The following is a 27583-nucleotide window of genomic DNA, read 5'->3' on the forward strand; positions in this document are numbered from 1 at the left end:
ACACAGAAAATCCTAAAGACTCTAGCAAAAACTATTAAAACTAATAAATTTAGTAAAGTTGCAGGATACAAAGTCAAAATACAAAAAGCTGTTGTTTCCAAATGCCAGTTACATACTGCTGGAAAGAGAAATTAAGAAAATAATCTCACTAACAATTGCATTGAAAAGAGTAAATTATGAATAAATTTAACCAAGGAGGTCAACAACCTGTACACTGAAAACTATAAGACACCAAGGAAAGAAACTGAAGAAAACAAAAATAAATGGAAAGATATTCCATGCTCACGGATTGGAAAAATTGTTAAAATGTCTATATTAAGCAATCTACAGATTCAATAAAATTCCTATCAAAATTCCCAATGGCATTTTTCCCAGAAATAGGACAAAATCCTAAAATTCGTATGGAACCACAAAGATCCCAAATAGCCAATGTAATCTTAAAAAATGCTTCCTGATTTCAAACTATATTACAAAGCTGTAGTAATTAAAACAGTACGGTATTGGTGTAAAAATAGAGTCCAATGGAACAGAGTCCAGAAGTAAAACCACCCATATATGGTCAATTTATGATAAAGGAGCCAAGAATACACAATGGAGAAAGGAGAGTCTCTTCAACAAACAGTGTTGGGAAACTGAATAGCCACATGCAAAAGAACAAAACTGGACCACTATCTTTACATCATATACAAAAACTAACTCAAATGGATTAAAAAGGTTAACATAAGACCTGAAATCATAAAACTCCTAAAAGAAAACAGAAGCAGTAAGCTTCTTGACATTGGTCCTGACAATGATTTTTTGGAGCAAAGACAACAAAAGCAAAAATAACAGGTGGGACTATTTTGAACCAAAAAGCTTCTGAACAGCAAAGGAAATGATCAACAAAATGAAAAGGCAACCTCCTGAATAGGAAAAATAATTTGTAAATCATATCTGATAAGGGGTTAACATCCAAAATTTATAAAGAACTTCTATAATTACATAGCAAAAATAAACAATGCAATTAAAATATGATTGAAAGAACTAAATAGACATTTTTTCCAAAGAAGAGCTACAGGTGGCCAACTTGTACATAAAAAGGTGCTCAACATTAAGCATCAAGAAATGTAAATCAAAATCACCATGAGATATGCCCTCACACCTCACACCTGATGGTGGCTGGGGGATGGACTAAGGGTGTCAATGGGTATAAACTTCCAGTTATAAATAAGTATTGGGTATTGTGAGGTATAGCACAGTGACTACAGTTAATAATACTGTAATTCATATTTGAAATTATTAACAGAGCAGACCTTAAAAGTTCTCATTATAAGAGAAAAATTTCTAACTATGGTGACAAATGTTTAACTAGACTTATTGGGGTGATCATTTTGCAATATATACAAATAGCATATCATTGGAGTTAAACCAGCAATTAACACTAAACTGTGATTAATGACCTCACTGATATGAGGAATTCTTAATCTCAGGAAACAAACTGAGTGTTACTGGAGTGGTTGGGGGTGGGAGGGATGGGATGGCTGGGTGATAGACATTGGGGAGGGTATGTGCTACGGTGAGCGCTGTGAATTGTGCAAGACTGTTGAATCACAGATCTCTACTTCTGAAACAAATAACGCAACATATTTTAAGAAAAAAGGAAAAGAAGAAGATAACAGGAGAGGAAGAAAAGGGGAGTATGTCAGAGGGGGAGACGAACCATGAGAGATGATGGACTCTGAAAAACAAACTGAGGGTTCTAGAGGGTAGGGGGGTGGGGGGATGGGTTAGCCTGGTGATGGGTATTGAGGAGGGCACGTTTTGCATGGTGCACTGGGTGTTATGAACAAACAATGAATCATGGAACACTGCATCAAAAACTAATGATGTAATATATGGTGATTAACATAACAATAAAAAAAATAAAAAAAAAAACACTAAACTGTGATTAAACAGTTTTAGAGTATGTGCAAATGCTGAAAATGTTTTATCAAATATCATCTCTAAAGAGGAATCATATGTATATTTCTTAACTTTCTGAAGAAGAACTTACTTATAATGGAAGTCTATCATACATGCTCTTTAAGAACACATTTTATAAAAAAGGTCACACAAGTCAGTCAGAAACACCAAAACAAGTGAAAAAATTTTTCACAAGAGTCAAAATATTATGAAACAGTCAACAGTAAAAAAATCAGACTAAAAATCCTGTATCTTGCATACCAAATAGTAAAGATCAAAAAAAACTGAAGGGGACGGTAAAGATGCAATGAAATAGGTAATAACTGCTAATATTATTAATGAGACTATCGAGTGGAAATCAATTTGTCAGTCAGAGCCTTAGTCTATGACTTATTAATTTGACTTCTGTAACTGTTTAAGATAAAATACCTGAATACAGAAAAAGGCTTCATGTAAAGAAGGGATTTTAAAAAAATAGCATCATCATAAATAATGCAATTGAAAAAAATGTATTAAAGATGTATACTATAATCTGTAGGACAATCACTACGTACACACATGAACTCCAACAGTAACATTATATAGTGTCACCCAGCCATTAAGCCAGATTGAAATGAGAACATGAAGAAATATTTGTCATAATTTCAAATGAAAAAAAATATGAGGTTATTATAGATTAGTTGTAACTATATATAAAAACCTGAACAGAAAAAACCCAATCACAAGATATCAAATATGCAATAGTACCAAAACAACAAAACATTGTTTTATTAGGGATGGTGGTATAAAACTGCCACTTCATGGAGTGATGAGTTTTAAATCATAGCCAGTAACTGCCAATCAAGCCAGCTTTGCAAATTATACATTTGGTCAATTAATTATCATCTCACGGTAACTTGTATTTATTCATAAATTTTTAGAAATACAATGATCAAGAACTTACCACATGAGTAGTTTTTAATGTACTGCCATCAAATCTGCATAAACTGGAGCTCTCTTCAAAGAAAATGTCACATTCTTCTAACTCTTGAGCATTACAAGGAGGTTTTTCTTTTTCTGGATTTGGATTCTTAGACCAGAAAATAAAATAAATAAACTTTCAACAATAAGAGAATGGATTTCTTCATTCTTAAAAAGATCAAAATTGTAGCAGTGATGAAAAACTGAATTTCAGACCCATGACCAATAAATCCTAATCAACAAAAACAGAAATAACAGAATGATGAAATCACCAGAAAAAGATATTAAAACAGGTATTATAAACATGTTCTATATACTCAAAGATGTAAAGAAAAAGATGTATATGTTGACAGAGGTATGGAAGACATAAAAAAATAACCAAATTGAACTTCTAAATATGGAAATATAGTATCTGAGACGGAAAGTAAAAAAGATAGGACTGGCAAATAATCAGACATGGCAGACCTGTGAGCTTAAAACAAAGCAATACAGAGAGGAAAAAAAAAAAAACAACACAGAACTGCAGTGACCTGTGGAATAATATCAAATGGTCTAACACATGAGTAACTAGAAGAGGGCAGGAAGAATGAAAAAAAAATGAGAAGAAATGGTCAATAAATGATGAAAACTATCATCCTACAGATTCAAAAAGGTCAAAGAAACATTAAAAAGCTCACTGCAAATTACATTATAATCAACTTGTTGAAAAGCCGTAATAAAGAGAGTATCTTAAAAGTAGTCAGAGGAGAACAAAAAAACACATTATGAACAGAGGAACAAAGATACAAATGACAGCCAACTTCTCATCTGAAACTATGCAAGCCAGAAGACAATGGAGTATAACTCAAGTGATGGGGAAAACCCCTATCAACATTGACTCATGTACTTAACAAAGATACTTAAAAAGGAAGACAACCTAAGTATTTTTGCAGCAAACAGAAACTGAGAGAATTTACCCAGCAAACCTACACTATAAAAAATGCTAAAGGAAGTTCTTCAGCCAGGAGAAAAATGACAACAGATGGAAATGTGAATCAACACAAATGTAGAACAGAGAAAATGACAGGTATGAGGGTCAATGTAAGATTTCCCCTCTAATCTCTTTAAAAGAGAACTGATTAAAATTAAAACAATAATGTATTATTGATATGATAATACAGAGGATGAAGAAATGGAAATATATTATGAACTTCTTATGAGTGAACTATATTTTGACAGTAGATGGTGATGAGTTAAAGATGCTGTGTAAACTCCAGAACAACCACTAAGCACACACATGCACATACACACACAAATGCACACAAATATCCACCCAAACAAAAACACAGAGGTATAGCTAATAATAAGCCAAAAGGGAAGATAAATGGAATCATTAATTTTAATATGTTCCATTGCTTAAATGCAAGAATCACTGCCTGGTCTTATATCCCTCATAGAGTAAAAATCACCATGTTCAAGTGATAAATTTTATACACACACACACACACACACACACACACACACACACACACACACACACAAACAGAAATGTAATTCTACAACTGACCAAATGTCCACACACTCAGTTTGCCAAAATGCTGTCATGTTATTGAGAACTTAATGAAATGGCTTGAGAAAGCCTCTGAAACTAAATGGTTGGGAGTTATAGATCTATATTATCAAACCTGTCCATGTCCCACCTGGGATATGGAGCCACCTAGTTGTCGTTGTCTGCTCCAGCCTATATATCAATGCAAACAATTCTGGTTGCTATACTTGGCTGGGAAGGCAATATCCACAATTAGCTGGGACCATTTTTTCAGTGATTCAACAACATATATATGCCCAACAGCACGCAGAATACCCTCTGCACTTCTCCTTCCTTTCCCTTTTCCATTACCTGTATGTTGAAGAGGGCAAAATTATAAGGTCAGGACTATCAAGGCAGCCAGACTTTAACAGGACAAGACTACAGAGAACGGGGAATAACAGAGAAGAGAACCCAAGACTCTGATGCTTTGCTATAGCCATTTACTGATTTTCAAGCTGAGATGAAAAAGACAAGTGGAAAGAAGAAGCAGGCAAGGGGCTCAAAAGCTGAGTGCCAATACCATTAAAGTGTTTGGGAGACAAAAATTAGAGGACAGGGCCCACACAAGAGAAGCCCTGGTAAATATCCTGGACTTTCACTTGAGATTCATGAAAAGTTCTGCCTTAGGAGTAAGAACAAACAAGGAATAAATATCAGCCATGTAAAAAAACATGGAGATACAGCACAAAATCAAATCAATCCTTAATGGGGTTAAGAAGACAGGATGAAATTTTGCAGGATGCAGGTCAAATATTGTTTAGAATGAAGTATATAGCTTTTCAATAGAAAAGTAGGTTAAAAAGTCATCTAAACTTTCACTTTTAAAAATAGATCAAAATAAATCCAAAGTAAGCAAAAAGAAGAAAATAATGTAATAACAGAAATGAAATTGGAAACTGAAACAACAAAAGACAATGGAAATAGATAACCCCAAATAATCCTTATATAATAAATTAAATTCATGGCTAAAAACTTCAAAACACAAAACTCCAATCTAGATGGTCTCACTGGTAAATTCTATATTTAAAGAAATAATGCCAATTCTACACAATCTCTTCCAGAAATAAAACAAGCAGGAAACACTTCCCCACTCATTTTATGACATCAGCATTACCCATGTATCAAAACTGGATAGCAACAGTAAAAAGACAAAACAAAAACCACAGACCAATATTCCTCCTAAATATAGATGCAAAAACTCCTCAATAACATTTAGGAAACCCAAATCAGTAATATGCAAATAGGATAATACATCATGACCAAGTGGGTTTTATCCCACAAATGAAGAAAATGTATTTGACAGAATTCTATAGTCTTTCATGATTCAAAACACTCAGTTTAACAGAAATAGAAGAAAATTTCCAGAACATGACAAAAATAATCCATAATACTTAACAGTAAAATATTCAATTATTTCTCCAAGATTACAAATGAGGCAAGAATGTCTGCTTTCACTATTCACCATTTCTATTTTACAGTGGATTAAAGGTTCTAACCAATACAGAAAAGCAAGAAAAAGTATAAAGATTTGAAACACATAAGACAGCCTTCAGTTGCAGATAACAAGATTCTATGTTTTTTTTTTCCAAAATGTAACAGACACATTGGTGTTCAGCCATAAATAACTTACTCATACAGACCCAATATTCATTTGAAATAATCAAGTTTAAAAGGCAATTAACAGCAATAAAATATAATATCAAAACAAACCTCCACTACTATAACTACTATTATATCCCAGAGCACACCACAATAAATAGTTGCTGAATAAAGGAACATAATAGGACAATGCAGTCTACATGGCTTGTTTTAACACTAGGACTATGAAATCAAAGTTTCATGCTCTTACATATGAATTGTAGTGATTTCTGAAATTTTTAATTACTGCTGACAGACATGAAACTTGGTTTCTCCATTTTGGCCATGCTTTCTTTTGACGGAGACACTTATTTTCAATATTCTAATTTCCTTCCTACTTTAAGATGCAATTAACCGTATAGTATAACTACAACTTTATACAGTGTTTTCCTCATCGTTCTAACTCCAGGTGGCAATAAGTCAGACATTTTACATGTGCTAATTTTTGGTGAATAAACATATAAATGAAATTCTGGTATGCTTTATTCAAATTTTTAACATTATCTTAAAAGTTATCAGATTAGAACATTTCAACAAAACCTCATAGTTGAACGAGTACTGTATTACTGTACTCACTATACAATGAATTACTTTGTCAATCAAAATTAATTACAGTATGTATGTATACCCCTAGTGATATTCTAAGATAACCTAGAAAATTTCAATGATGACAAGTAGATTATTAGCATAGACAGAGAGTAAAATCTTAATTTTTTTGTCCCTACCAGTATTGGTCTATTGATTCTTCTAAAGGAGAATATATATATTTATGTGCATATATGTGTGAATGTGTATACAGACATATGTATACATATATATGTACATACATAGATACGTACATATGTGAACACCCATCTTATACAATCCCACACACATATATGTATTCATGTGGTGTAAAGAATATTAGAATTTTAAACTATATTCGAACACCAGTCTGTAGTGCCTAATCTGTGTCTCTAACATTAGCAAATGTAAAATAATGTTTGAAAAACATGGCATAATCCTCACATAACATACTTCTGGGCCTTTGGAAAATGACCCTACTACTGCAATTGCTTACCAGTTCTTCAGAGGTCAAATGCATTAAGCGTTCAGCTATTGCAGCACACTGGGCTGAGTCTCTTATAAACTCTCCTTGCTTATCACCGACCACTAGCTCTGGCCATGTTAGTCCTTCATTCTTTTTAATCAAGAAAATCTCCAAGCTAGAAGTTAAACAAGAAAAGTAAAGTTACATTAAGCAACTATATAAATTATATAATCAACACCAAACAGAAGAATCTTTCATTGAATTTATCCCTCCCTTGGTGTCCAGCCAGAGATGTGTTTTACCAAAACTTGTGTTAATTTTAGTACTGCATACTGGAATACAGATGGATGGAAAATCTGTAATCCAAGAGTAAATAATTTATACTTAATAAACAAAAAAATAACGCTGGAAATAGTATGTCAAATGGCCTGATGAGAAGAGTGACTGGCAAGAGTAAGACCACCTAGAAAGTACTGTTGTAGTCCAGGTACGCAGTGTGTTACTGAACTTAAGTGACAAATGCAAGCAGCGTGGATCCATGAGATCTTTTACCAGGTAATGGTAGTGGTGGTGAGGGTGGTGACTGGGGTGGGCACATAAAGTTAACTGGACAGGAACTATAACTAAAGGTGCCTCTTTGTGCATGGAGCCAAAAAGTAGCTTCATTTCCCTAACATAAACAACAGGCAATTAGATCAATACAAATGTTAATTTTTAAAATATATATTTTAAAGAATTGAAAATAAAGTAGAAATTAGAAAATAATTAACTCTGGTAACTCCTTAGGGGGAAAAAAGTTGTTATGTGGCCTCTATCAACTGAAAATCTAATTCCGTACATTTAAGCCATTAAACACAAATTCCAAATACACTAAAAAGGGCCTATCAACGTAATCCTGAGATTAAGGTTTGATGCAGCAGGAAGGGGAAAGAGAGCTGAGTCAGGGCAGACTGTGGACACAGCAGTTACCCAAGTGCCTCTTGAACAGGAAGGGAAATTCACGTAAGCTGCTTTAGGAGTAGTTGGTACTGTAACACAGAGAAAAGTGGGGGTGGTGGTAGCTGTTCCATAGGAAAGCAACCTTTCCCATGTGCCATCTCTGGTACACGTGTGCCACTAACCTGTGCCCTGGAACACAACTGCAAGGAAAAATTGCAAGGACACAATAATTATCATAATTATCAAATAAAACATGTAAACCCATCAGTTATTCTTTTTCAAGGTTGTTATTATCACCACCTCACGAATTAATTACAGCATTTTAAATTTTTCTGAAACTACTTCTTTTAAGAGACTATACAAAATATCTTTTCTATGTAATGAGTTCCTATCATTAGCATTAAAAATTACTACCATAATATATTCTCTAAGAGAAAGGTCATCTTGAAAATGATGATGATGAAGAATCATGACAGCAACTCATACTTAATCTTCCCATATGCCAGGTGCTGTCAAGCATTTTATGTGTTTTTAACTCATTGATTGCTCATGACAACCAAATAAAGTAAGTAATATTTTGTCTTCATTTTGCAAGTAAGAAAAAAAAAAGCACTGAGAGGTTAAGTAACTTGCCAAAGTCACAAGCTAGGAAAGCAGTCTGGCTCCAAGTCCATGTTCCTTACTACTTTACTATTCTGCCTCTTTGAACAAATATATGTAAATGACTACTAAAGAAAGTTTACTGTGACCAGAATGTATAAGTACTGTTTTTCATCAGTTGCTACCTAGAGTTCATACAATCTCATCTATTAAGAATTTCTGAACCATCATTAAATTTGCACACCTAGTCAATGCAATCCTTTTAGTACAATTGCATTTCTACTTTTTTTTTTAAGTTTTTTTTTTTTTATTCATTCAAGATACAGAGATAGAGAGAGCAGGGGGAGAAGCAGAGGAAGGGGAAGAAGCAGGCCCCCCGCTGAGCAGGGAGCCCGATGCGGGGCTCGATTCCAGGACCCTGGGATCATGACCCAAGCCGAAGGCAGATGCTTAACCATCTGAGCCACCCAGGTGCCCCTGCATTTCTACATTTTAAAGCTAGTATCAGATCCTATCATCCAAGCAAAAAAGAACATATAACATAATAACCTAGACTAGTTAACAAATCCTTCCAAAGTGAGAGGGAACATTAACTATTAAAAAATGAGAGACATGAATAATTTAACCAGGTACAGAAAATCATGTTTTAAACCAATGACACCACCAACAGTCACTGTGATTAATCTTTGTAACATAAAATTGTAATCAAGTACCTCAAATTTAATGGGAAAACAATACCGGTTTATGCTCATGTATTAAATGCTGAAGCTATCTGTGTGAGGTCCAGCCATTCTAGAGCTTTGCTGGGTTACTGCTTCATGACTTATATTAACAATATGTTATAGCTGGTTTGCCAATTTATAAATGCTACCTTCAAATCTCTCTCATAAAATATGTTAAAACAGAATGTGCAGATATATTTCCTTAAAGAACCTTTTAGATAATTAAGTTTTTAAAATATGTTAAAAAGTATAAAGGAATTAAGGGTATACTTCTCATGATAACCACTAAGTACAGAATTGTTGAATCATTATGTTATAAAACTGAAACTAATATAACACTATATATTAAATAAAATTAGGAAAGAGTAATTTTATGAGATTCTGTTAGGAATTCAGTGTGTTAGCATGTCAAAGTTCACAAAGAACGAGGCAAAAAGCCAATGTGCTTGATTGTGGTGACCTAACCATAGTCAGATGGGTGATTACCAGAAACATTAGATTCCAGGGTTCTTTTCATCTTAGTGTCCTTTTCTACATCTTTATTATCCAGGTAAATGAGGTATCTATTCAATTGGTGTAACTGGATGTGTTAGTAAGTATGATATTCCTAAAGAAAGAAGTAGTAAGACTGTTGGTCAGGACTCTAAATGACTTTTATCACCTTGAAGGTGGGATTTTTGCAAACTACCATGTCCATGAGATTGAGTTTAATCTAGCTCAGATCAACTTTTCACTCTCCCTCTAAAAGAGTAATACTTTTCTGAGAATTACAATAAAAGTACTTTCATAAACTTTTGCAGGAGTAATTATGAAAGATGTTGGAAGAACTACACTGATTACTTAAATATACCATGATTAAAACTGGTTAGCAAGAATTACTAGAACAGTTAAAAAAAAAAAAAAAAACCATGTCCCAAAACAGAAAGACAAGGGATCAGATTCACAGAAATCATTCTTTTTTGTTGAACTCACTGAATACTGAACACTGAATAGTTCAATAATTCTCAATAAATTATAAATGACATCATTTACTTATGAATCTATTTTTCTTACTGCATTAAAAAAGAAAGTATAAGCAAGTCACTAAATTTCCACTTTAATAAAATGAATTCAGGATCTAAAAGCATAAAGCCTAAAATTTTTTTGAAGTAGATAACTATTTCTTAGACTCTCAGGATTTAGACTCATATCAAAGACTCATCTGGGTCTTTTATTACAAATTGAAAATTATATTTAAGGTAAAAATATCTAATTTTAACCCACTTCTGACCAAATTTGACCCTTTTTATCACAGAATGCAGTAATTACTGACAATCTATAATGAAAGAGTAATTTTATTAATCAAAATAACTGGGGAGTGAGTAAAGTATCTGGGACAACAGATTTGCAAAGGGGAATAAAAGCAGAAGCAAAGGTTATAGTTTTATAAGACACTTGACCTTTACCTATTTGTTTTACATATTCCTTTTACTGAGGTTTTTATAGATAAAATTCAGATTTTAAATGCAGAATTCATTGAGTTTGACACCTGTGTCACTCAGTGAAGCTACTGACTCATCCAGAAAGTCATTCACTGTAGCAAAAGATGCAGTCAAAATATCCAATAAAGGACCATTTTTTAAAAATGATTGTGAAAATAAATAAATAAATAAATAAATAAATAAATAAATAAAATGTGCAGTTAGTTGATAGAGTAAAATACCATAAATAGCCATAAAGGAGAATAAAATAAATCATTATGTATACATTATCCAAGATTTATTGTTGAAAGTCAACAAAAGCAAGCTATAAAAAACTGTACAGTTATGTTGAAATTTTTTTTGTTAAAAAAAATATATATCTGCTTGGATATGCATAAAATGCCTGTAAGAGAAAACTAATAATAGTGGTTATGGAGAGGGGAAGGGTGACTGGAGGGCCTGGGCTAGAGGAAGACTTCATACAGCTTAAAATCTAAAGAACAGTAATTAGGGGTGCCTGGGTGGCTCAGTCGTTAAGCGTCTGCCTTCGGCTCAGGTCATGATCCCAGCGTCCTGGGATCGAGCCCCACTCATCAGGCTCCCTGCTCCACAGGAGGCCTGCTTCTCCCTCTGCCACTCCCCCTGCTTGTGTTCCCTCTCTCGCTGTGTCTCTCTCGGTCAAATAAATAAAATCTTTAAAAAAAAAAAAAATAAAGAACAGGAATTATTATCTAGTTGGCAAACTGAAATTAATAAGAGAAAATTAGTTAAAAAATTTTTAAAGTATTAAAATAAATAACCATTTTTCGGGGCACCTGGGCAGCTCAGTTGGTTAAGCGACTGCCATTGGCTCAGGTCATGATCCTGGGATCCTGGATTTGAGCCCTGCATAGGGTTCCCTGCTCAGTGGGTGGTTGGCTTCTCCCTCTCCCTCTGCCCTACCCCAACTTTTGTGTAGGCTCTCTCATTAAAATCAAAAACATTTTTATCTATTAATTATTACTGTTAATATTGTTACGATTTTATTCAGAGATGGTAATGAAAAGCTCTACCACAGAATGCAAACAATGACTATAGTAGCATCTTTAATCTTAACGATAATTATACTTTTTGATACAGTAACTCCATTTTTAATCTATATTAAGAAAAAGAATCAGCAATACAGACAGACCTATTGTAGTATTCAACTTTGGTGTAACCACTGTGGAAAGGATAAAAAAAAAAGAAAAAGAAAAAAATTTAAATATAAATACAACTGTCTATATATACCAATTATTCTCTTTAATTATCCATGTACTGCTTTCTTGATCAATAGACGAATAGAGATTTCCTTCCAGAAACTTCTGATCCTTCAGCACAATGTTGATGTGATCAGGCAAAAACTGTACTTGAATGTCCTCCTTAGAACTGCCTTCTGGAAGCCGTATTGTTACTGTCAAATCATCTTCAGTCTGCTGCCAGTAATACAGAGGTTCTGTTGGGAAAAGAAAAATACTTTATGTAATAAAAAAGTGCAACAGAATACACAAAATCAGAGACTAGAGCATACAAAAGAACACCTATCTAAAAGAATCTTAGCATAATTTCTAGTGATCTTACAAAAAAAAAAGTAATTATAAACAAACACATTCAGATCTCTTTGGGGAATTTTCAGAGTTATAACAATTTCACCTAACATTCCTCTTCTGGGCTTACCTAATACTCCAGGACATAAACACTCATAAAATACTAATGACAGCAATCCTTTATCCCCATTCTCTTCCTGATTCCCAGTTACCCTCTCTTTTCCTCCTTCTTGCTCTTCTCTTTACACACATACACACACAGAGCAGATTTCTAGTTCAAAAGAATGACAAGTATGTCATAAACTACTGTCTGAAACTTTCACCATTGCCTTGATTTGTCCCAACAAGGTAACTCTGTGATATAGGAGGCCACTATTATTTGGTGAGATACACATCCACACAAAAATAAAAGATTTATTTGTTTACAAAGGAACTAGCTTTTCTCCCCCACAACTTTGTTGCATGAAAGCAATTTCATAGGAAATTCAAGGTCTGTCAGTGTATTTTGTTAAGTTCCCAATGAAAGAATCTTCCCTTCACCTCATCTCCCTGGCTTGTCTTCTAAAAAGCCAGCTACTGAAGAAATACCTTAAAACCCATCATACTACATACAACCATGAAATAAGAAAATAGGGCTTACGTACAAAAATAAACATTTGCTTAATGATATCCATAAATATTAATCTGTCCACGTGCTCATTAGAAAGAAATATGATATAGTGGTTAGAACTAGTACTCCAGAGTTTACTAGTCATAGGTCTGAATCTTGGCTCAACCATTTATTAATTTTGGTATACAACTTCATCTCTGACCCTCTTTTTTCTAATTAGTAAAAGAAGATAACAAAATATTACATACCTCACAGAACTATTAAAATTAAATGAGTTAATACATATAGAATATTTAATATCAATCCTGTTATTAAATATACCATAAATCCTCACTAAATGTGGGTTATTATTCTTGTTTTGGGGTTATTTTTCTTTTTATTTTTGCGCAGTTTTGTGTAAACGCTTTGTGAGTACTAGATATGCTTGAAGATTTAACACTAAGTATGATGTATCTTCTTCAAGGGTCACTTCTATTTGATGTTAAATAAAATTTAACAAGCATGATATTATAGAAATACAAAAATGAATAAATTTTCAATATAAAATTGTTACTTTGGTTAATTTCTAACTTGTATCACATTCCTTTAAGCAGGCTCTCAGAGCCTCTCTTATCTTTTTAGAAGTACTTTTAATATAAACTCACTGAAAAAGTTTCAACTGTAGCTTAAAAGATTGGTAACTATAAGCTCCATAAGGCAAGTAATTTGTTTCACTCAATTTTCTGTCTACCACAAAAGTTAACAAGGCAATTTATATGTAACAATGACTCAATGGATAACTTCTGGCAGATATGGAAAGGGGAAGAGTCTACAAAATCACAGGAGCTTTTAGTAAAAATTAAAGGCCATAGAAGTAGAATAAAAGGAAAGCCAGAATTTTTTAAACCCCTCTCCACTAAAAATTATACAAACAACTAAATAATTTCCTCAACTGCTGGTTGCCTAATGCCTTTCTATGTTTTTGGAAATCAGGTTTTAAGTCTTTTTTTTTTTTTTTAAGATTTTATTTATTTATTTGACAGAGAGATAGAGAGAGCCAGAGAGCACAGATGGGGGGAAAGAAGAGGGCGAAGGAGACCAGGCTCCCCGCGGAGCAGGGAGCCCGACATGGGGCTCAACCCCAGGACCCTGAGATCATGACCTGAGCTGAAGGCAGATGCTTAACCGACTGAGCCAGCCAGGCGCCCCACGTTTTAAGTCTTTCAAAGAAAATGCTATTACGTATGTCATTATGACAACACCAAATAGGCAACAGACAGTATCAGTCTTCTTGAGATTTACAGAAAATGAAACCAGTACATATACTCAGAAGATTATTTACAAGAAAGCGTGCTATAATTAACAAATTATCCATAATTTTTTTAAAAATTAATTTTTCCTTTACAAGTAAAGGCTGTTTATTAGAAGGAAAACAAAAATACAGGGGATCTGAGGTTCACACTAAAAGGGAAGAAATGACATAATGATGTATTCAGGAGGAATTCAGTATTAGTGAGATGTCAACAAGAAAAACACCTGGACTGGTAGTTAGTGATTTAAAAAAGATGTGTCTCTCCCAGACTATGATCTGTCTTGGAACCACATGGGTCTCAACTACTAGGCAGAATGGTTCCAAAGATTAGGGCATTCTTTCACTCCTTTGCAATTGTTCACCAAGAGTTCTAAAGGGCATGTGGTCTAGAGACATGAATAACTGTTTTGGCTAAGCTCTAGAAAACTTTAACATTATAATTTAGGCAGAATTTATTTGGAAAGGGATCTTAGAGATAATCTAACAAAAAACGCATTATGTATGAGGAAACCAATTTGTTGAGAGGCTAAATAAAAGGCCATTAAGCACAATTCTCATATTCAAAGGTGCGTATGTCTATAAACCCGGGAAAAATATTTTTAAAACATTTATTACATTATTATTTTCAAAGGATTTTTGTTTAGAAAGCTCTAACTAGATAAAAATAGTGAAACTAATTTTTATTTCATATAATCAAGTAACAAAAAGGTACAAAGACTAATATGTATAATTGTTAAATGTTGTGAAAATCTCTGTTAAGTAAAATATACTATTCTCTGGCTATAAACATCAGAAATATGAACAGTACTGATTACAGAGTGATGTTCTCTTGAATATAAGAGTACATATTCTTTGTATGGAAATATAATTTATTTATGTGAGAGAGAGCGAGAGAATGCACACACCAGCAGGGGGAAGGGGAGAGGGAGAGAACCCTCAACCAAACTTCCTGATGAGTGCAGAGCCAAAGCAGGGCTCGATCCCAGCACCCTGAGATCATGACCTGAGCAAAAACCAAGAGTTGACACTCAACTGACTGAGCCACCCAGGTGCCCCAGTAAATATAAATTTCTTTTGGAAGACCTTATTACTGTCTTTGTTCTAAAACATTATCTTCATCCATTTATTCATTTAACATTGGGAAAACTTGGTGATTTTGCCCTCAAGAACTTTTTTTTCAGGTTAGCACTAAAAGTTAAGTAAAAGTACATTAGTATACACCTATAATCAACAGTTTAGTTTATTTTAAAAGATTAATATCTTCAATACTAATGTGCTAGCTTCTCGAACACCAATAACAGAGACATCATTTATTCATTTAATAGGTATTTATTAAACATCTAATCAGGTAAGCTAATGTACAGATTTTTTTTTAAAGATTTTATTTATTTTTATTTATTTGACACAGAAACAGAGATAGAGAGAGAGAGCATAAGCAGGGGGAGCGGCAGGCAGAGGGAGAAGGAGAAGCAGGCTCTCTACTGAGCAAGGAGCCCGATGTGGGGCTTGATCCCAGGACCGTGGCCTGAGCCGAAGGCAGACGCTTAACCGACTGAGCCACCCAGGCGCCCCTAATGTACAGATTTTTTAAAACATTTTGGTAATTACTAATTAAAACAGTTCATACTATTTAGGTAGTACATTTTACAAAAGACCATCCTGACGAATATAAAGGGAAATAAAGAAAAATTAAAAACCCATCTGGTCCTAGTAGAAGCCAAAACCTAACCAAGACAAACCAGCCATAAATGTGTGTGTGCATAAATACACATGAGCTCTGTGAAGGTGAATAGTAAAATTACCTTTGATTTTCTCTGACATGTTCTCATTCTTATTTTCAAGATCTTGACCGACATGAACAAATGTGAAGGACTTGTAGGAGACAATCATCAGACCCTTCCCATCAGGTTCAATAGCAGCATAATGTGGCACTGACTTTCCACGGAGAATATCACATTTAATAATTTCATATTTGTCATTATCTGTAAGAAAACAAAGTATTTTAGAACAAAAAAATTACAAATAAAACACTATATTATAAAAATATTCTGAAAATATTTGTATATTGGTTTTAATTTAAATTAAGTATTTTAAGTGCAGTGCTCACTTTGGCAGCACATAAACTAAGTATTTTAAGTGTACTGTTAAAAGGCATGCTACTAAGAGTCTTTTCATAGGGATAAAAAGATTTATAATCTAATTTTCTGTAAATACACTCCTACTTTAAAATACTAGGTCTAGGGGTGCCTGGGTGGCTCAGCTGGTTAAGGAACTGCCTTCGGCTCAGGTCATGATCCTGGAGTCCTGGGATCGAGTCCCGCATCGGGCTCCCTGCTCAGCAGGGAGTCTGCTTCTCCCTCTGACCCTCTTCCCTCTCGTGCTCTCTATCTCTCATTCTCTCTCTCTCAAATAAATAAATAAAATCTTTAAAAAAAAAATACTAGGTCTGATGAAATTTGCTCTAAGTTATGCTTTCCAGTGTGGAAAGTAGCACACTACTGGCCATAGGGGCTATTTAATCAAAATTAAGCAAAATTTAAAATTCAATTCTTCAGGCACCTAGTCACATTTCAAATGCTCAGTAGCCACACATGGCTAGCTGCTATTGTATTGGCACACAAATAAATGACACACATAAATGGCATACATATAAACATGTCCACTTGGCAGAAATTTTCATCAGACAGCAGTGCTCTAGACTTTGAAAGTCACTAACTTATCTGAAATATCAGCTTCTGATCGATCTACCTTTTCTTTTACTGTAGCCTGTCTACTTTCCCCGCAGGTACATGATAGGCATCTTCTGAAAAGAGCCACACTAAAGATAAAGGAAAGGTATGGTGTGGACTATTTTTCTGCCTATTCTAGCTATTGATAAGGGGTTTCCATAAAATGAAATGTTTATGGTAGAAATGATTTTTATACAGATACAGATCTACATGCCAACTGTAATCAAGCAAAAAAATGAAGGGGGGGAAATCGGAGGGGGAGACGAACCATGAGAGACTATGGACTCTGAGAAACAAACTGCGGGTTCTAGAGGGGAGGGGTGTGGGGGGATGGGCTAGCCTGGTGATGGGTATTAAAAGAGGGCACGTATTGAATAGAGCACTGGGTGTTATATGCAAACAATGAATCATGGAACACTACGTCAAAAACTAATGATGTAATGTATGGTGATTAACATAATAAAATTAAATTAAAAAAGACACTTAATTTTAAGACATAAATTTTACGAATGAAATATAAAAAAACTGAATTTTTTCTTGAAAATAGGTGCGCTTTTTTTTTTTTTTTGCTTTAAAACATACTCAAACATTACAGTTGAGTCCATACCTTTACTTACACTGTTACTCTATTAAAGTGGGTTGTACTTTAACAAGTAAGCTTCACAATGATTGCAACTCAATGTCACATATTCTACATAATGATACAATCTGTTCTAAAGTATGTCATTTTTTTCCGTCTAAATCTTCACCTACGTTCACATTCATTTCATACATATTTAAGAAGACTTGTAAACTTATGAATGAGCTAATATACTTCCTGCACAGTACATGCAAGGCAGAGTCCTACCTGACTCCAAAGACTCAGACTTAGATACTTCATATTTTATAGGATTGCTTTTCCCAATATGTGTGCAAGAGAAAATAACAGGTGAATTTCAAGTGAACTCCATGATTAAATAAGTTGGGAAATGCTTGATTAAAATTAAATTGTCCTTTTTCTAGAACTTTTAACATGTTTAATGTGTAACAGGGATATTATACACCCACATTTTCAAATTTATTTGACCACAAAACATAATTTATCAGATGTTCCACTTAACACAGTTTAGAAAAGCACCGTTATGTTCATTAAAGAAGAAAAAGGAAAAGAGTAACAATTATATTAATAATACTTGGGAGGGCTGAAAGGAATGAGACATTAAGAAGAGTAATGAGAAAAAAAGTGAACCATGGGGAGAATTAATATTCCTAAATTACAACCTTGGGAGATAAAAAGAAAAGTGAGTCTAATTCTATCTGTCCAGTAGAGGCAAAGGCACAAAGCGAAGGAAATGCAGCTGGTGAAGCTTGAGCAGAGTGCCACTACATTCTGATAAGTTATCGTGAACTGAGCCACAGCTGTCACAGAACCAGAGAACAGTAGGAAAAATATGCATCATGATTTCTCTGTAAGTTGTCAAGTTACGTACCTTAATAAAAAAATTAAAGTTTCTCTTATCTAAAGTACAGACGGGCAAAGTATGGCCAGTGGAGACAAAGCTGAGTTTATGCATATTTTCATACTGTCTGTGGGCTAAGAATGAATTTTATACTTCTTTAAATGACTAAAAATAATCAAAAGAATATTTAAATACATGTTAAAGTTATATAAAATTCAAATGTCCATAAACAAGATATTATTGGAATACAGCTATACTCATCTATTTATGTATCATCTATGGCTGCTTTTGGACCTCAGTGGCATAACTGAGTAGTTGTGATATATACTGTATGGTTATCATCTAGTCCTATACAGAAAGTTTTCCAATACCTGAAGTTTTAAGTTACTGTGTGTCTCCAGAGATGAAACTACGAAACTGGGAAAAACAACAAATTATATGAAACAGTTCACAGAACAAATCTAGGAAATTTACTCAGCTTACTTACAAACTATTGTGTTACATATATATGTATATACACACACTCATACATGTACATATACACATATTCATTTTAAAATAAAAAAACCCTCTTAGAAATCAAACACTCATAGCCTTTATCAGATTATAAATTTAACAGTTAACTCTTGAACAACATGAAGGTTAGGGACACCAATCCCCTGTGCAGTCAAAAATCTGTGTATAACTTTTGACTCCCCCAAAAAACTTAACTACTGATAGCCTACTATTGATTGGAAGCTTTACTGATAACAAAAACAGTCGATTAACATATTTTGTATATGTATTAAATACTATATTCTTATAATAAAATAAAGTAGAGAAAAGAAAGTGTTATTCAGGATATCATAAATACATTTACAGTACTGTCCTGTATTTATCAAAAAATATTCGTGGACCTGCACAGTTCAAACCTGTGTTGTTCAAGGGTCAGCTATAATTTAAGGCTCATAAGTTAAATGAGTAAGTTAATAAAAACTGAGAAAAAGGGCAGAAAGTCAAAATGGAAACAAGCTCCCTCAGTTCTCAACTACAGAAAAATCCACTTAGTTCTCAATTAAAGTAAGAATAAGAAATGGCGAAGAACAAGGACACACCATTAAAGGAATCCTAATTAATAAATGAAAAAATAACTTCTAATGTCCAAGTTAGAAGCCTGACAGAGAGATTCGAATAGACCAAAGGTTGAGACTTTTCTACACGTGGAAGCATTCTAGGTAAGAAAAACCAGCAGTTTTCCTGAAGGTAGAAACAAACAGCAAAGTTCAATTAGATTCAAAAGAAATCACAGTTATGATTTAAGGAAATAAAGGTATTTGTTTCCATCTAGGTATTTATATTTAACTGATACTTAAATTACACTGTAATTTATAATTTACATTCAACAATATATATATTACACACACACAAGAATATATGTATGTAGTCTTGTATATACTGAAAATATACACTTAAAATTCTTCTAAAATTATGTAAGAATGTCTTCTTTTATACAAAAAGGCATAATGGACTGTGGAAGCACATTATTATTTTTTCTATAATCCATACCCGAAGAGAAACTATCTATAGGAATTCATTCCACTAGGTGTTGGGTATTAGATCACAGCAACACCACCCAAGAAAAAGTCAACAGCATTTACAGGAACAGCTCTGCATTTCACAATCTACCAAATGGTGCCAACCACTATGGATTCACAATGTTGTTATATTTTACCTTTGTTTTTTCTGATAGTGACCCACTCCAAAGAAACATAGAATCCACTTCCTTTCATATCCAATTCCTCTTTCTCTATTCGAAGAAGTAAGGTAGTTACTGAATGTTTTTCAGCATTCAGCAGTGAGACACTATGAATTATGATAAAAGGATTCCCAAGCTCTTCATTAAACATAATCTACCAAAAAAAAAGATTACACATATAAAAATGTACATATTACACAAATGCAGGTAGCACAGAGGGAATGCACAGAATTCTGACAATACAACAACTAATTTGTATACTATTTATTACAAGGAATAGAAAAATGAAAAAAGCCTTTAAATAAAGGTTACAAGGTCAAATAACATTCTTTGAATAAAGAACTTTTTAAAAATGCCTATTTGTTTGATAGAGAAAAGCGATCAGTACTCTTGGCTTAAAAACAAGGAAAACAATATAGCATCCAAGCAGCATAAAAAGAAAACAGAGAACTAGAAGCAACCTCCTAGAGAAGAATTATATAAAAGAGGGCATGAGTCAGTCCACGTTGACTCCTTATCTCTTCTCCTATCTTGTATAGGATTTATTTCTGCTTTTTCCCTCTTAGTTTCTGAATATTGTTCATGCTTATGCACATGTGTGAGCATGTGTGTACATATGGTTTTTCCTGTTGTTTTTGTTTTGTTCTCTATTTGTTTCTTAGAAGTCTGCAAAGGTCAGAGTCAAAGGAATTGGGGACACCACTAAAACTTCCTTATTTCTCAAAAATAAAAGAGCCCCTTTACATTTAAAAGTTATAATTCAACAAACTATTTAAATATACTACTGAAGTGTCTTTTTAAAAAGCAAATCTAAGCACTATACAGAAACACAAAATCTTAAATTCTTTTTTCTATCACAAACACAAAATCTAAAGGACTATTATACTTATTTAAGAGTAAATAATAAAGAACAGATATTTTAAGACTGTTCACTAAACAAGATATTTGAATAAAAAAATAAATGGTTGAAGAAAATATACAAATGACAAAAGTTAGCTTTAAAAAAACAAAAACAAAAAACCCTTTATCTGGAATCCCATCCTATCTGCTCCTACTTGAAAGCCTTATAAAGAAAAGTGTGCTTTAATGTCAATTTCCCTAAGTGTTTGAGCCCTCTGTCAAAATTATTCAAATAGTAGACCTTTGGAATCCATTCTGTGGCCTTCCACAAAGAGAAAATAGCAAGAACAGCAAAAAATACCTCGAATACTCAAAACTGAGATGACAGACAGGTTCTAGTTGTTTGACTGGGTTTTGCTTTCATTTGGGGGACAACAGGAGACCAAAGGGAGAAAAGAAAGATAGTAAATTTTGTCAGGTACAAGTAGCTAGTTTATTGCTTCCTTCCTCTTCTTTCTATTTCGTGTGAGTGAAAGGGACTGGAATGAGACCAGGGAGTAGATGTCTAAACTTTTATAAACCGCTGGGCTGAAGTTTCCTGTCTTCCTAACAAGCCCAGCAACTCAAGCGTGATACGGCTGATAGCAACACCCCCATCATATTAGAGGCAACACACTTGCAAAGCAGGCAGTCTTCCTGTCTCATTTCTCTTTCTACACTGCAGTCATCACCACCCTTACTTGGCCCCCTTATGCCCTCCTGTATCCTCCAACCATTCCCACCCTTCAGCTTCCTCTCTGTTCTCCACCAACTGGAGAAATCTTAGAGAAATCTAAGCTGTTTCTCTTAAAGAGACCAGTATTCCACAGTATCCCTCCCACCTCAGTTAATGCCCAAGTCCCATCCCTGTCCCATTCCCCCTCCCCCCAATCAAAACTATTATTAATTGCAAACATCTCTGAGGGTGATTTCATTACAGCAGTGTACACTGAAGAGGGCATGAAGTAAATTTAAATTTAAAAGAACTTTTAAATGATTTAAAAAATATTACTAAAGGCTTAATATGCACCAAGGGGATATAGATAGCACAAACCAAATGATTTATAAATCTGTATGAATTTCCTTATGGCAGAGTATGCGGTGTTATTTTTAAGCTGAAGGTGAGCCGGGTCAGTGTGTCTCTTTCTGCTCAAAACCAACAGAATCCATAGCTTGATAATACATAAATTCTCATTCTCCTGCCCCTCACTCTCCAAGCTCCTTCCAAATGTTTCAGATAGCTATGCTATTTATGTACCACATTGCCTCAGTAATACAAAAAGAAAAAAGATAAAAATTATTACTGGAGGCCACAGCAGAAAAATGTCACAATGTCCAATGAATATTTAAATCTGTGACTACAAAGGCCTGCAAAGGCCCCCTACAAACAGGCTACAGTTGTTTTGGTTATTTATCGTTTTTTTTGTTTAGTTTTTTGAATTACTATAATTTGGTAGTATACCATTTAATATAACTTAGTAAAAAAGGCAAGCCATAGGCGCCTGAGTGGCTCAGTTGGTTAAGCGACTGCCTTTGGCTCAGGTCATGATCCTGGAGACCCCGGATCGAGTCCCGCATCGGGCTCCCTGCTCAGCAGGGAGTCTGCCTCTCCCTCTGACCTTCTTCCCTCTCATGCTCTCTCTCTACCATTCTCTCTCTCTCTCTCAATAAATAAATAAAAAATCTTTAAAAAAAAAAAAAAAAGGCAAGCCATTTGGTTCTAAGGCCTTCTTAATTTTTCTCAAACAATTAAAGCCTGATCTTTGTTAGGCATTTGATGGTCTGATAAAAATATTTTATAAGATCTAAATAAATTAAGTTCACATTTCTTTATCTACACAGAACTAAAAGGCCACCTGCTGAGATTTAGACAATAGCAGTATCACAATATACTTATTAGCATTAACTCAGTGTCATTCTTTCCCACCTTCAAAAATTGTGGCTCTAGAGAAATTAATTCCTTATTTATTATTATTAAAATCCTAATCTGCCCCTCAGATTTAAAAATGTTACTCTGTTTTAAGAAAACAAATAAAAATAGCATCTTAGAGATTGGCACATTACTATATTTATGTTATAGTGTATTCTTCTAAGTAGGGAATACTCTGGTAAACTCAGCATTTGAATAATGGCAACTTACCAGATAGCTAGCAGAGTGGTGCCTCAGAAGTGTGCTGGGTCCATAAAGATACCAGCAAATATAACATGAGTAGAGGAGAAAAGATATCCCAATGTAATTCTTGGCTAACTCTTCATCAAGAAGGAGGCGATGTTAATACTTTAGTGTACTGCTTTACACATAATATAAAGCATTCAATAAACATTTGCTGAACAAATGAATGCAATTCTTGACAACTGCAATAACCCCAAATCAAACCAGAAATGGTTAAGATACCAGTTTTGTAAAAGGTATATATTTTATAATTTAATTAAAAATTTCCAAAACATTATATATTATAAAGATGAAGAGGTCACACATAAACCATGCCCAGAAAGAGTTATTTCAAAATCACTAAGGTCTAATTTATACATACTTTCCAGACTTTACTTAAATCTAAAAAACAAAAAACAAAACCGCACCTCCCATTTTTCAGAAGCACTATTTCCACGTTCACCTGTACCAATGAGATATAATCGTCCAGTTCCATCTGACAAGGTAACCCAGGTCGAAGATGTGAAATGGATAGATGCACAAAGACGACTGTCGTATGCTGTCAAATCTGTGGGAAGTCGAAACACTTCTCGTGGTTTTCCTAAAGCAGTGTCCTAAAAAGAGGCAAAACATTATAAATTAATCTTTCCCTCTCCTTGATCCATATGCACACAGAATAAATATCTGCAGTGTAGTGGTTACTCTCTTATTCAAGAGAAGATGCCTAACTCCCCTCCCTTTGAGTATGAGCTGTACAACTCACTTCTAACAAAAAAATATGGCAGAAGTGACAGTTTGTGACTTCTCAAACTCAGTCATAGTTTCTGTTACATCTTCTATCTTGCTCTCTCTTGGACTGCACATGATAGACCCACATGGGGAGGACATAGGGGCTCCTCACAATAACCAGCACCCTGTGAGCTATCTGAAAGCCCTAGTTGAGACTTCAGATCACTGCTCTCTGGGCTGACATCTTGGCTACAACTTCATGAGAAACCTTGACACAGAAACCACCTTGCTAAGCCACTTTGATTTCTGAACCACAAACACTGAGATTACAAATATTTATTGTTTCAAGTCATTAAGTGTTGAAGTAGGATATTACACAGCAAGAGATAACTAATACCCTGCAGTAATCTGGTCTTCATTCTTAAGTTTAGAGTTAATGATCAGTATTTTTAACTAACTGGAAATACTACATCATGTTCTAAATGCCTCCAAAGACATCAGCCTGTGGTATGAAAACACTACACTTAGACTATTAACAATTTAGGTTTCTATTAGCACATTTTTATTGTATCGATGTCCTTAAAATTTAAAGCTGTAAGACGGATTGCAACATTAAACTGTTTTATAAGAAAATATATAAAAAGGTCTATATTTCAGGAAATAAACATCTTATACATCAGATGTACTCAATTCAATAATTTGTTGTTGTTGCTAAAGTTTTAGGTTTCAGTTAAGAGATTTTCCTGCAGGCCAAAAGTAATTCTTGATTCATGTATTTCATTCTCTGTTCCTAGAATTACTTAGATAAATGCATATATTAACAAAATTTAAGTAAGCAAAATGTCCTTACCAGCCACAAGTTTTTTAGTGACCCACATCTCTTTCTAAAGCATCCAGTTTAGTTTTCTTTGAAATGGCACCTTTCCTTCTTTTTGTATTCATATTTTAATGATTTACATAATACTGATTAAATAATGAAAATACAATGACAAGCCCAGCTGGCATAAAGTTTTTAGAATGCCCATATCTGAGTAAAACTCAACTAGCAGAAACAGAATTGTTATCAGCATAGTACTGAGTAGCCTACTAGCAGTAAACATTAAGCTTACTGTGGTCTCCAGTCAGTATATTATATGAAGGGAAGAGAGAACACCAGTTATTCCAGTCACTCAATTAAATGGAGGTCAATTAAGAGATATTTTATTGCAGGATGATGTCTATGCAGGCGTTTAGAACATGATGTGGTATTTCCAATTAGTGAGAAATAAATAGGAATGGTCAACAAATGCTATTGGGATACTAGAGATCTGGAAAAAATTGCTCTTTCCCTCACAGCATACACAAAAATCCCACATTCCAGAGAGATTAATAATCTAAATGTTTTAAAGGAAAAGTAAAATAAATTTGTTAGAAGATTAATCACATTTTAATCTCAGGGTGGAGAAAGTCTTCCTGTGAAAAATAAAAAGACATGTATGAGACAGGGAGAAAAATATTTGCCACAAGAATAACACAGGACCAGCACCCACAGCATATAAAGAACCCTAGCAACTCAACAAGAAATACATGACTATCCAAAATGTTTAAATGGGTAAAGACATGTACAGGAAAACTATGGTTAAAAAAAAATTAACCAGAAAAAAAAATCACCTAATACAAGCCCAATCCTGTAATAAATCTTTTCAAATATCCTCTTACTGAAACACTTGGTTCCCCACGGTGTAGACTCTCCTCTGCTGTAAAACGTAATAAATACAACTTGTTCAACTCTAGATGAGTACCTGGCATCTTTGTCTGAAGAGCACTGGTGGAGGAATGGTTAATTGTGAAATATCCATCCTTTGAAATACCAAATAATTGTTAAATATGCAGAAGTGGTTTATAATACTGACATAAGATCTCCAAAATAATAACTGAAAAAAAAAGTTGCAGAATATATACAGTGTGAATCCATATATATTGAAACAACAAAATGTTGCAATAGTAAGGTGTTCACAGACACATGCTGGTCTGTTAAGTGTTTACTACTAGAAAGGAAAAAAAGATCGTAGTGCAACTGGCATTAGCGAAGACTGAGGTAAGGGGAAACTTTCCATTTTTGCTTCAATACTTTGCTTGACTTTTTTTTGTTTTACACCAAGCAATTTATGTGTAATATACATAGTTTAAAAGATATTAATAGGATAAAATAAAATGGGACTCCTTCCTCACAACAGTTGTTTCAAAGTAAAGGTTTCTAGTGGTCTCCCCCACTACATGCCCTTCACTGCATCTGATCTAGTGAACCACTTGTTAGGACAAATGCACGGCTTAAACCTGTTAAATCACTACTTCATTGCATCATTTCATATACAGTTACTAAGGTTGTTTTAAGCTATTTTCTTTTAAATACAAGGTTACACATAACTGAGATTGCTGGAAGTCTAATTATTAGATAGATGATTTTGATATCCAATGGAATGATTAAAATATTCAAGTACATAGATGTAAAGCTAAAAATTAAATTAAAATACAAAAGAAAATAGTGTCTGTCTTATGTAAGTCAAATGATAGTTTAAGTGAAAGCAACCTGAATGTTCCTAATTTTTGAAATCTAATTCTCAAAGGGTACATTTAATTTTAAATGAACTGTGTGTAATAAAATATTTTCTTCTGTAAATCTTAAATTAGAGTATTAAATTATTTCTGAATAACCTCCACTGACAGTTTTATGGTGTCCTCATAATAATGCTTTATGATATTGGCATCTATAATGTCTTTGTCCCACCCAATCATTTTCTTCCAGACCAAAAAAAAAGGTTAATGTAACTATGTTCAAAGCTGTTGAAAATAATTCTGCAGTAACATTTCACAGCTGAATTGCAAAAGAAGTAAAATTTCAATGATGAATGGAACATTTACTGAATAACTACAATGTATAAGCATTATATTAAATAAGTGCTTTGATTTTTTGCCATCTCATTTAATGATTACAAAATCCTATGAAGTTGAAATTATGCATACTTTGAGAGATAAAGAGCTCTGTTCAAAAAGATTAAATCATTTGCCTAGAACTCCAATGATAAGAAAATGGCAGGGCTAAGATTCAAATCCTGATTGACCCCACTCTAAAAGTTGATGGTCTCTCGTGGATTCCACACTTCGAGAGGAAACCACTACCCAAGTTTTTCTAAACAAATGATACCTCAGATCTCATTGCAATTTCTAGAATACTCCCCGCAAAAACAGTAAGAATTGTGAATGCATCTACCATATTGTTTTTCTTTAGACTAACACCTTATATAAAATTAAGTAATTAAATTCCTGGGTCAACAAAATGTAATACAAAAATTATAATGTCAATATATTGTATATATGCGACACAGTAAATAATATATGAACTATATTTATGAAAAATAACTCTAAATGGGAGTTTGAGGGCCTCTTGTCACAGCTACAAGAAGACAAGGTTTGAACTGACAAGGCATTTTTCTAATACATATATGTTTATAGAAAGCACTATACCCAAGTTTAAAGAAAAATGGTCAAGAAAAATTAAGTAAGGATGCCATTTACTAGTATTATTACACATTGACATTTAAAATTTTGTCCTTT

At 33.8% G+C, this 27583-nt stretch overlaps 1 protein-coding gene across 1 annotated transcript in view; it reads right to left on the reverse strand.

Annotated features, from left to right (window-relative positions):
• The window catches only part of NUDCD1 (NudC domain containing 1), a 76111-nt gene that overhangs the window by 29413 nt on the left and 19115 nt on the right, over nt 1-27583 (reverse strand). The window contains exons 3-8 of the mRNA XM_025871007.2: nt 23689-23874; nt 20206-20383; nt 16129-16308; nt 12130-12334; nt 7170-7314; nt 2885-3010 (exon numbers count right to left, since the gene is read on the reverse strand). Coding sequence (XP_025726792.1) covers nt 2885-3010; nt 7170-7314; nt 12130-12334; nt 16129-16308; nt 20206-20383; nt 23689-23874 — 1020 coding nt within the window. The remainder of the gene's footprint in view (nt 1-2884; nt 3011-7169; nt 7315-12129; nt 12335-16128; nt 16309-20205; nt 20384-23688; nt 23875-27583) is intronic.

Source organism: Callorhinus ursinus, unplaced genomic scaffold (assembly GCF_003265705.2).
Source record: "Callorhinus ursinus isolate GAN/ISIS: 27379988/994484 unplaced genomic scaffold, GSC_fseal_2.0 scaffold5, whole genome shotgun sequence".
Taxonomy (NCBI): domain Eukaryota; kingdom Metazoa; phylum Chordata; class Mammalia; order Carnivora; family Otariidae; genus Callorhinus; species Callorhinus ursinus.